Below are 12,429 nucleotides of genomic sequence, written 5' to 3' on the forward strand. Positions count from 1 at the left end.
GCTGTATGTGCAAACCACAGCTCCCCGTGTGTGGGAAAGTGACAGCGACTTTATACTAGCAAGTTCTAACAAACAGGAACCCTTAAAATAACTTCAAGGTCCTGCTAAAAAAAATGTTCCATCTTCAGCTCCCAGTAAAGTAGTGTGATTGTCAATGGAAAGAATGCTTCCTATATTTGTGGTCAGTGGGAAGAGCCCCCTACCCCTTACAAATAGATACCTCGCCTCTAAAACCACTCATCTTTTTAGGTGACAGCCAAAAAAGCTTTTATTGCTCAAGGAACACCAAGCAAACCTCTGGAGGAACCTTAGGGATCCAGGGAACATTGGGTAAGAAAAGCTGCTATAGACAGTAGTTTGAGAAATCCTCTTCTTAGAATTTCATATGTTTAAGATGCCAGAAAGTCTTATCACTACACAATGTACTCCGTGACCTTTAATCGTCGCTCTCTATCTATTTCTTTGAATGGAGGACACTAAAGAAAGACAGACTACATACTTGTTGTGTAATCAACAAGTGCGACCTTTTTGCATTTAGAGTTTAAATCTGGAAAAAGAAGGTCACATCATGAAAGCAATAATCCAGGAATGAAAAACATAGGTAAATGTTTCCTCTAAGATCTATTAAAGTAACACAATATGGCCAAAATACATTTGCATTCCCTGACAAATGCTAGCGTTCAGGTGCATTAGGCCAGTTCCATACAGAAATGGTTTGACAATTTTGGTGTCTAGTAGCCTGCAAAGAGTCCTGACCTCAACCATACTGAACACCTTCGGGATGACCTGGAGCACCGCTTGCAAGCCAGACCTTTTTGTTCATCTCTAGCATCTGACCTCATGAATGCTCTTCTGGCTGCATGGATACAAATTGTCACACACTCCAAGATGTTGCAGAGTTGAGAATGTTACAGTTGCAATAAGGAGTGGAGGACTATAGTTATATTACTGCCCATGGTTTTGGCATGGGTGTCCAACAAGCTTAAGATGGATACACACTATACAAACTTTTGTTGTTAGATTTCCTTTAGAGCCGGTTCACACTGAGGCAACACGACTCCTTACTACTTCGGGGGCGACTTGTGCATTACCATGCACCACGACTTCGGAGCGACTTGCAGGGACTTCACATAATGGAAGTCTATGCAAGTCGCTCCGAGGTCGCCCCGAAGTAGTACAGGACCCTTTTTCTAAGTCGGAGCGACTTGTGTCTCTCCTATTAGAACGGGTCCTGTAGCGGTCAATGGACCGCGAGGGAGCGCGACTTGTCAGGCTGACAAGTCGCCTGACAAGTAAGTCGCGCTAGTGTGAACCGGCTCTCAGATTAACCTTCAACTATGTAGTACAAGGGCCTGCCTGATTGCATACTAATTGAAAGTGTTTAGGTTTGACCTCATATTATATGGTTTTGGTAAATCTAAAAGAAAAAAAAATATAAAGAAAAATTGTATAGTGTGTATCCAGCTTTACATACGTTTGATGGCCAGGTGTTCACAAACTGTTGCTTTACAATATAAAGGCAGACAATACAGAAACAACACAATTCATTACAAGAGGGTTAGGATTAAATGAATATCTCCTAAATATGCACCGTTTTGGAGATATTTTAGAGAGCAGCAGCCAGTAATATCACCGGCACATGCACTGGGAAGGAACGGCATAGTCGTGCCGTTTCTTCAGAGCACTGTGCCGCGGGAGTGACATCATCGAGGCTCGGCCATCCACAGCAGTGACAGCAGGCTGGGCCATTCAAGGGGCTCTGCCTCCACAGCAGTGACAGCAGGCTCGGCCATTCATGGGGCTCTGCCTCCACAGCAGTGACAGCAAGCTCAGCTATTCAAGGGGCTCTACCTCCACAGCAGTGACAGCAGGCTCGGCCATTCAAGGGGCTCTGCCTCCACAGCAGTGACAGCAGGCTGGGCCATTCAAGGGGCTCTGCCTCCACAGCAGTGACAGCAGGCTGGGCCATTCAAGGGGCTCTGCCTCCACAGCAGTGACAGCAGGCTCGGCCATTCAAGGGGCTCTGCCTCCACAGCAGTGACAGCAAGCTCAGCTATTCAAGGGGCTCTGTCTCCACAGCAGTGACAGCAGGCTCGGCCATTCAAGGGGCTCTGCCTCCACAGCAGTGACAGCAGGCTCGGCCATTCAAGGGGCTCTGTCTCCACAGCAGTGACAGCAGGCTCGGCCATTCAAGGGGCTCTGCCTCCACAGCAGTGACAGCAGGCTCGGCCATTCAAGGGGCTCTGTCTCCACAGCAGTGACAGCAGGCTCGGCCATTCAAGGGGCTCTGCCTCCACAGCAGTGACAGCAGGCTCGGCCATTCAAGGGGCTCTGCCTCCACAGCAGTGACAGCAGACTTGGCCATTCAAGGGGTTCTGCCTCCACAGCAGTGACAGCAGGCTCGGCCATTCAAGGGGCTCTGCCTCCACAGCAGTGACAGCAGGCTCGGCCATTCAAGGGGCTCTGCCTCCACAGCAGTGACAGCAGGCTCGGCCATTCAAGGGGCTCTGCCTCCACAGCAGTGACAGCAGGCTCGGCCATTCAAGGGGCTCTGCCTCCACAGCAGTGACAGCATGCTGCTGGAAGGCTTCCTTTCAAGTTAAGTCTTTCATAAGGCTCTAGTATGTGATACATACTAGAGCACTATGCCTTTGCTTTGTATAGAGAAGTTTTTTTTTTTGTAAGGTTTACTACCACTTTAATACAAGTCCACTTATTAAAACATATTAAAAATGCCCTTATAAAGGCTATCACACAAGCATCAAATCTGCTGCAATAACCTTCATAACACTAGCAAGATATTGCCAAAGACCAACAGCAGCACTATCTAAAGAGCCATATCATCTAACCAGCAATCCAAACTCCATTATACGTTTGCTTTATCCCTACCTTCCACAGTAAAACATTCAAAGAACCCTAATGGATGTCTTTTGTTTATTTATCACCATAGTTTTATTGCTAACCAACCACTCAAACAATCACTGCATTAAACAAACCACCACAGAAAGCACTAATATCAAACATTTACCTAGAACATTGATTTCTACAAGAGAAAAAAAAAGGGTTTACGAATAGTCTTGCCTACGTCCAGATCAGTGCATAGGACCTGTGTGGATTAACACTCTGGGATGTGCATGAGATCTGTGTCATTGATTTGACCAAGCTGACTGCAGGGGTCTGCACAGAACACCTGTGCATCACGAATAAGTGAAGATGGTCCTTCAAACGAGTCTACAGATCATTATGCCCATGTGAATGGGGCATAAACCTGAAGTTTGGGTATGGATACTTTTGCATCGTTACATTGGTTCAGCTTGGACCAACATAAGGATATAGGTCCACTCCTGACCCTTTGTGAAAGCTGGAAATCATTGAAGTAGGCACCACTAAAACCGGGATCAACATTAGCTTTTGGGTTCCATGCAACCAGGTGGCGTCACAAGGAAGATTGTGATGTCACCATGCTGCCTCTCCTCCTCCTCCATTCAAAGAACGCTTTGCATGCATTAAGAGAATGCAAAGTGTTCTTTGAATGGTGCCAGTACTGAGCCTTTTATTGCATTAGTAGTGTGTTTTTTTGTTTGCTTTTTTATAATTGAGTTGCATTTACTTCTGCTTGTAGTGCATTCACATGCATTCCATTGCAAAGCACTGCAGCGGTGTAAACTAAGCTCATTGAAATACATTCATATTTTTTGCATACGCATCTGTATTGCATCTAAAAAACACATTCAATTGTATATGGTGTACACAAGCCCTACATGTTCAACTTTCTTTTAGATTTACCTTCAACTATATAGTGCAAGGGCCTAATTGGATACAATTGAAAGTGGTTTAGTTTTGAGCCATAAATGATATGGTTTTTGGTAAATCTAAATGAATATTGTACAAGGGAATTGAACATGTATGGCTAGCCAAGAGACATGCCATGTTCTGTCTTGAATAGCTGCAATCAGATCAATTAGCTTTGAGCGGTCTAGCATGGCTTTGGAGATGTAAATTGTCTAGTGCTACAACTAATGTCATCATCACTAGCCATAATCAGCTAATAATCTGACGGAAAGCAAGCATTCCGTATCTACAGCTTGCAGCTGCACTAGCAAACATTTTCCAGCAGGCTTGGCTATTCTTAGGAAAATGAACAGATTGTAGATCTTTCATTAAAACAACCAAGACAGCCAAGAGCACTGGATGCTGATGAGGAGATTCTCTCATTTTGATGGGTTCATTTAAGAGAAGACCTCCCGCCAAGATAAGCGGATTGTTGCCTGATCCGGGTGATAACAGTCAGGAAATAATCTGACGTCTACTTGCTACTCCAAGTCCCATAGAACACAAAGTTGGCCAGAATGGAATTCCCCCAGCCAATCTTATAAACTATATAAATATATATACTATATTATTGCTTTATTATAATCTCTCTCTCTCTCAGAAGGCCTGGCTCACATTCTCCGCTCCAATTCATCTCAAAGGTTCTATTGGGTTGAGGTCAAGACAGTAAAGTTTTTTCACCCCAAACTCACTCATCCATGTCTTTATGGACCTTGCTTTTTGCACTGGTCCAAGTCATTTGGTGGAGGGGGGATTATAGTGTGGGGTTGTTTTTCAGGGTTTGGACTTGGCCCCTTAGTTCCAGTGTAAAGGACTCTTAAGGCGTCAGCATACCAAGACATTTTGGACACTGGGTGGAAAGCCCGAGTGAAAGGACCGGAATAGCTGCAAAGGTTGGGCCAACTTAATATTGAACCCTGCAGACTATAGCCCCGTACACATGTAGCGATTGACGGCCGAACGATTGGCCGTCTTTTGTCCGGTGCTGTCCTGTCAGTTGAAAAGTGCTAAAGACTGCACACGAATTTTGTCGGCCAACAACAGCCGACTGCAGAAGTGATGTCATGTGATGGTTAACTTTCCGTGTGTTTTTTCTTCTCTGAGCATGCCCAGTCTTGCTCATCTGCTGTTCGTCGGCCGAATTCTGTACTGACTGAGGAACAATCGGCCGTTCTGGTGTTGGCCAACAAAAATTTTAAAGCCTGCACACCTGATTCTGTTCGGCCGAAAAGTCGCTGTTGGTTGTCGGAAGCATCATACTAACAATCCGACAATCGGCCGATCGGACGTTGGCCGAATATTTACGGCCAACAATCGCTACGTGTGTACGGGGCTTAAGGCTGGTTAAATTTCATGTGTGTGTAAAGGCAGACATATCAATACGTTTTACAATATAGTGTATGTATTTTATATATATATATATATATATATATATACACATACACACATATACATACATACATACATACACACTTTTTTAAATTACTTTATTATCATATTCACTCATTGAGTTTTACGGTGCACAGGTAACAATGCCAGATCAGAATAGTCTTCTATCAAATCATGTTGCTTGCTCTAATCTCCCAGCACACATTCTAATCCGCAAGCTCTGAAGGAGCTATTTCAGCTCCATAAAGATCTAATCACACCTGTAGTTCTGATTGGTGACTGGAGAAAAAAAGATGTGCGGTCTGGGCTGACATAGTTGCCTAGAAATGGATGGAAGTAAATCATCTTTGTATACAGAATGTGAGATAGAGCATTAGCTAAGGCTTGCGATTTCGCCAACAGTAATGCTACTGAAGTGAGACAAGCTATTGACTGCTTCTAAATTGGGAGAGAAGTTCTGAAATTCAGGAAATTTCTCATCCTCTGTGATCTCACCCGACGCCTTCACCTAACGCCTTTGTTACAATCGTCGTTTCTTCATAATTAAAGCAAATAGACCATGGACCCATTCTAGCTGAATACAATGTGTGTGTACTGAGAATTTTTTTTTTTTTTTTTTCCTATTATTTTCGAGCTGCTTCAACTTATGGAGCATCTATTTATCAAAGTGCATCAAGCAGTTATCTGGATTTGGCTGCTGCAGTCTTGATGGGGATGATTCATGCAGGAAAGTCACTATCTATTATACATGTCAAATGATCACGATTGCTCTCCCAATAACAGCCTGGAACAGGCTGCAACTCACACATGCCCAGAGCGGCTTCTGTTTTGTAACCACTACTCTGCAGCTATGTTATGAAACGGACAGCCTACAATGACTTACACAATCCCAGGAGCTATAACAACACAGACCTGGAGATTGGTCACTGAGCATTAGGAAAAGCTATTCAGGTCCTAGCAAAAATGACCCCCCCCCCCCCCCCCATCCCATCCAACATTCACCTGGCACTAGGGGACCGTGCAGAGTACAAAATGTGCAATAGACTGCTCATCATCAGGCTCCATAAGTATTTATTACCTAATGCTTGGCAGTGATCCCAGATTCATTGTAAGGCCTCATTCACACAGGTGTTGAAAATAGGCAGTTAGGTTGCATTTCTACCACCCTATCAGCGCCACTCAAAATTAAAAATAGGTAATGGATGGCTTTACACATGTCAACGTTAACATTGTGACAAGGCAAAAAAAAAAAAAAAAGAGTTTAAGTTGACGCTTTGCAACTGCCTCCATTCACTTGTTAAAACACTCTAAAGGCCATAGGCGCAGTTGCAAAGGAGGCCATAGGCGCAGTTGCAAAGGAGGCCATAGGCGCAGTTGCAAAGGAGGCCATAGGCGCAGTTGCGAAGGAGTTGACTTAGGCTCAGTCCAAATCTATGCGAATCAGATGCATTCTGAATCGCATCGGATTCGCATAACGTGAACCGCCAGCCTTCTTATTGCAGCTGGTTCAAACATGTGTGGGGCGGCTGCGGTGCACCTTTAAAAAAAAGTCCTGTGCGATTTTGTGTACAGCTCAGGTGCGGTTTCAGGTAGAAATTTTGCACCTAAACAGGTGAACAGAACTGCACCGGACTCCCACATTGAAACCACAGGCTGCATCTATGTGAATAGAGCCTTCCTAGAGTGCGCAAAATATGCTGCAGCTGTGCATGCTAGCCAATCAGCTTCAAATTTCAACTTTTTTCGATGAAGCTTTGGCAATAAAACCTTGAAGCTGATTGGTTACTATGCAGAGTTGCACCTGATTTTGCACTCTCCATCTTTAGTACATAACACCCCTTTGCAACTGCCTCCATTCACTTGTGTATAAAATACGCTCTAAAGGCATGTTTGAGGTGCGGTTGCAAAAAAGTGTCAAAAGTGACCAATTACAGTGCAGAAAAAAAAATCTCAAAGGAAGTTTAAGCAATGTTGATTGATGCATTTGAAATTCGCTTTAAACGTTAGGTTAACACATATGCGGTTTCACAGTCCGCTGCAGTTCTTTTCACCAGTTCAGGTGCAATTTTTTATTTTTTTTTACACAAAATCACAAAGAAATCGGACTCAAAAATCGCACAGGACCCTTGTAAAAAACTGCCCCACATGTGTGAACTGGCTCTATTAAAAGTTGATCCAATTCACAGGTTATGCGAATTGGATGAGGTTAAAAATGCACCCAATTCGCATATATGTGAAGCGAGCCTAAAGCTGCTTTAAATGTCACTGCCTGTGTGAACTTAACCTAAAGCAGATGCAAGGTATCAATATTAGATAACACCCATTAAAAGCTCTCTGCATCGCCCTTAGCAACCAGTGGAAGCTGTCACTTGTTAGACAGCTCTGCAAATGGAAGAATCCCATTGGTTGCCAGGGACAACGCCTCCAGTGAAACCACACAGCTCTATAATTAGTAATCAGTAGGGGAGCCACACAAGCAGCCGGAATCTCACACACAGCACAGGATTTCACTGCAGAACCCAGCTCCTTTCATCTGTTATACAAAGCGTTCAGTCCGGCGTGTACATTTACACAGTTTTTATAGATTGCCTTACGTCAGCTATACATTTAATGATCTGATCGGATGACTCTACACAATCAGATCTATGAATGAATGAAATAACACATAGTAAATCAACCCAATTTACTAAAACTGGAGAGTGCAAAATCTGGTGCAGCTCTGCATGGTAGCCAATCAGCTTCCAGGATTTTTTTTTCCCTGTCAAAGCCTAATTGAAGTAGCTGAAGTTAGAAGCTGATTGGCTGCCATGTACAGCTCCAGATTTAGTAAATTACCCCTATGCTGCGTCATCGATCAATTTCAAGCAAAACTGACTGATTAATGGTAGCCATGCATGCTTCGATTTGATTATGGGTGGCCATGCACACTTAGATTTCATTATCTCACTGCTGTGTTGTTTAATCATAACAATCGAATTGACAAATAAACAGCTCTAAGTTTTCTTCCGATCGATTAAGCTCTGAGTTGAGCAGCCAAGGTGGGAAATGTATTATTTTGCATCAATCGGCAGCAATGAGCTGCTTTGATTGCAAATCGGGTCGGGTTTTGACTGATCAGTTTATGATATTGCAACAGAGATGAGATTGTATCTTTCAAGGATTCATTGAATTTAATTTCCCAATGTATGGCTTACTGATCGATTTGGATTGATCAGTATAGATTGATCAGTGCTATTAGGAGGGATCAATCTGAAAAAATAATCGAAGTGGGCATGGCCACCATTATTAACGATTTTGTTTGATCCGGATGGAAAATTTGATCGTAGGAAAAGTAGATTGTGTGATTTGATCGTTATGTATATGGATTTTATAATCTGATTGTATAGTGGGCATGGCCACCATTATACATTTTATTTGATCTTGATAGAGATTTGATTGTAGAAAAACTAGATTGTGTGATTTTTTATCATTAAGTGTATGGATTTTATAATCAGATGGTATATAAAACAGTGTGCATGGTCACCATTAATAAATATTTTGTTTCATCTGGATGGAAAACTTGATTGTAGGAAAAGTAGATCATGTGATTTGATCGTTATGTATATGGATCTTATAATATGATGGTATAGTGTGCATGGCCACCATTATTATATAATGTATTTGATCCGGATGGAAAATTTGATTGTAGGAAAAGTAGATCATGCGATTTGATCATTATGTATATGGATCTTATAATCTGATGGTATAGTGTGCATGGCCACCATTATTATATAATGTGTATGATCCGGATGGAAAATTTGATTGTAGGAAACGTAGATCATGTGAACTATATGGACCATTTGATCGGCTATAATCTGATGTTATATAAAATAGTATGCATGGGCACCATTAGTATGCATGGCCACCATTTTTATATAAATTGTTTAATCCGGATGGAAAATTTGATTGTAGCAAAAGTAGACCATGTGAATTATATGGACCATTTGATTGGCTATAATCTGACGTTATATAAAATAGTATGCATGGCCACCATTAGTATGCATGGCCACCATTATTATATAAAATTGTTTAATCCAGATGGAAAATGTGATTGTAGGAAAAGTAGATCATGTGGATTATATGAACCATCCGATCGGCCTTTAATCTGATGTTATATAAAAAAAAAAGCATGCATGGCCACCATTATTAAATATTTTGTTTCATCTGGATGGAAAACTTAATTGTAGGAAAAGTGGATCATGTGATTTGATTGTGAAGTGCATGGATTTTATAATCTGATGGCATAGTGTGCATGGCCACCATTAATAAATATTTTGTTTGATCTGGATGGAATTTTGACTATCAAAGTAGATCATGTGAAGCAAATGGATCATTGGATTGGCTATAATCTGATATATAAAATAGTATGCATGGCCACCATTATTGTATAATTTGTTTGATCCGGATGGAAAATTTGATTGCAGAAAAAGTAGATCATGTGAAGTATATGGATCATCAGATCGCCTATAATCTGATGTTATATAAAAAAGCATGCATAGCCACCATTATTAAATATTTCGTTTGATCCGGATGGAAAATGTGATTGCAGAAAAAGTATATAGATATAATGTGATGTTATATAAAATAGTATGCATGGCCACCATTATACAGTATATAGTACATATTGATGACAGATGTAAGAGCAGGAAGTAGATGTGAGCACATGCTGTATAGACTGTGCACAGCACATGGATAATAATAGGGAGCTAGGAATGCATGGATAGAGGGATCGGGCCGGCTACACGCCCCCCTGGACCCAGCATGGGTGATCGTACTCTAGTAGCACCCCGATCACAGTGCTCAGTAGCTGAAGCTGGCATCACCCCATTACACCCCTGTTAGCTCCACGTGTCAGATGAAGTGAGGAAGAGAAGAAGGAATGAATGAAGTGACACTGACACCTCCACACCTCTCCAAAGTCCACGGCTGGTGGTGCTGAAGTGCACTATGCCAGGAGCGCACAGAAAGTTGGGGTGCTGGCTGCCATCAGGAGGATCCTAAAAAGGTGGGGGGGGGGGGGGGGTGATCAGCCAGGAAACACGTGATAAATGGGGTGCACAATGAATGGGAAATCGGGGTGCACAACACGTGCTCATCACATTTCTGCACAGGAACTCATCTGCAACATATACAAGAAAAAAAAATGGGGTGCATGATTATAAAAAGGGGGTACCCCCACACCCCTAAACTGTGACAGTGGCACTGATCAGAGATCCCCCAATGGGGAAGAGGCTGAGCACATCCCCAGGGATGGAGCCACTTACCGGGCTGTCAGTCAGGTAGTTAAACACGAAGGACTCCAGATCTTCATCCAGCAGTGTGCTGCAGTCCGCCATCTTCAGCGAGTGCAGCTCCCTAAGCCTGAGCCAGGAGAGAGCCCAGGCAGGGGGAGGGGAGAGCCGGCGGAGGGGAGGAGAGAGCACAGTGAGGAGGCGGGGCCGGCTCCGCCCACAGGACTACACGCCGGGCTCCGTTAGACCTTTGTCCCACATTTGTCAGCGCCGCCACTGCCACTCTGCCGCCTCACATGACCGAGAAGTGGCCGCAGCTGCTGCAGAAGCTCTTCTCTAGATCACAGCTGACAGCCGCCCCCCCCCTCCTCCTCCCTGTCTGCTTCGTACATAGGACAGCATCAGCCCGCCCGCCCGGTGTTCTGCTGTCATCACACTCATTGCCCTGTGACAGTTCTGATCCTAGCACTGCCCTGGTCACAGCAGACTCGGCACACACTGCCCTGGTCACAGGCTGGGCACACACTGCCCTAGATAGACTAGGCATACAGTGCCCTGGTCACAGGCTGGGCACACACTGCCCTGGTCACAGGCCGGGCATACAGTGCCCTGGTCACAGGCTGGGCATACAGTGCCCTGGTCACAGGCTGGGCATACAGTGCCCTGGTCACAGGCTGGGCATACAGTGCCCTGGTCACAGGCTGGGCACACACTGCCCTGGTCACAGGCTGGGCACACACTGCCCTAGTCACAGACTGGGCATACAGTGCCCTGGTCACAGGCTGGGCATACAGTGCCCTGGTCACAAGCTGGGCATACAGTGCCCTGGTCACAGGCTGGGCACACACTGCCCTGGTCACAGGCTGGGCACACACTGCCCTAGTCACAGACTGGGCATACAGTGCCCTGGTCACAAGCTGGGCATACAGTGCCCTGGTCACAGGCTGGGCACACACTGCCCTGGTCACAGGCTGGGCACACACTGCCCTGGTCACAAGCTGGGCACACACTGCCCTGGTCACAAGCTGGGCACACACTGCCCTGGTCACAAGCTGGGCATACAGTGCCCTGGTCACAGGCTGGGCACACACTGCCCTGGTCACAGGCTGGGCACACACTGCCCTAGATAGACTAGGCATACAGTGCCCTGGTCACAGGCTGGGCACACACTGCCCTAGATAGACTAGGCATACAGTGCCCTGGTCACAGGCTGGGCACACACTGCCCTAGTCACAGACTGGGCATACACTGCCCTGGTCACAGGCTGGGCATACAGTGCCCTGGTCACAAGCTGGGCATACAGTGCCCTGGTCACAGGCTGGGCACACATTGCCCTGGTCACAGGCTGGGCACACACTGCCCTAGTCACAGACTGGGCATACACTGCCCTGGTCACAGGCTGGGCATACAGTGCCCTGGTCACAAGCTGGGCATACTGTGCCCTGGTCACAGGCTGGGCACACACTGCCCTGGGCACACACTGCCCTAGTCACAGACTGGGCATACACTGCCCTGGTCACAGGCTGGGCATACAGTGACCTGGTCACAAGCTGGGCATACAGTGCCCTGGTCACAGGCTGGGCACACACTGCCCTGGTCACAGGCTGGGCACACACTGCCCTGGTCACAAGCTGGGCACACACTGCCCTGGTCACAAGCTGGGCACACACTGCCCTGGTCACAAGCTGGGCATACAGTGCCCTGGTCACAGGCTGGGCACACACTGCCCTGGTCACAGGCTGGGCACACACTGCCCTAGATAGACTAGGCATACAGTGCCCTGGTCACAGGCTGGGCACACACTGCCCTAGTCACAGACTGGGCATACACTGCCCTGGTCACAGGCTGGGCATACAGTGCCCTGGTCACAAGCTGGGCATACAGTGCCCTGGTCACAGGCTGGGCACACACTGCCCTGGTCACAGGCTGGGCACACACT

General features: G+C 45.5%; 1 protein-coding gene across 2 annotated transcripts in view; it reads right to left on the reverse strand.

The window, feature by feature from the left end:
- PPARGC1B (PPARG coactivator 1 beta) overlaps positions 1-10,646 on the reverse strand; it is a 175,091-nt gene extending 164,445 nt beyond the window's left edge. For both annotated transcript variants that reach the window (XM_082253257.1, XM_082253256.1), the window contains exon 1: positions 10,524-10,646. In XM_082253257.1, the coding sequence (XP_082109383.1) occupies positions 10,524-10,595 (72 nt within the window). In that variant the 5' untranslated portion in view covers positions 10,596-10,646. The remainder of the gene's footprint in view (positions 1-10,523) is intronic.
- Positions 10,647-12,429: the final 1,783 nt, after the last annotated feature.

Source organism: Pelophylax lessonae (genome assembly GCF_965119305.1).
Source record: "Pelophylax lessonae genome assembly, chromosome: 4".
NCBI lineage: Eukaryota > Metazoa > Chordata > Amphibia > Anura > Ranidae > Pelophylax > Pelophylax lessonae.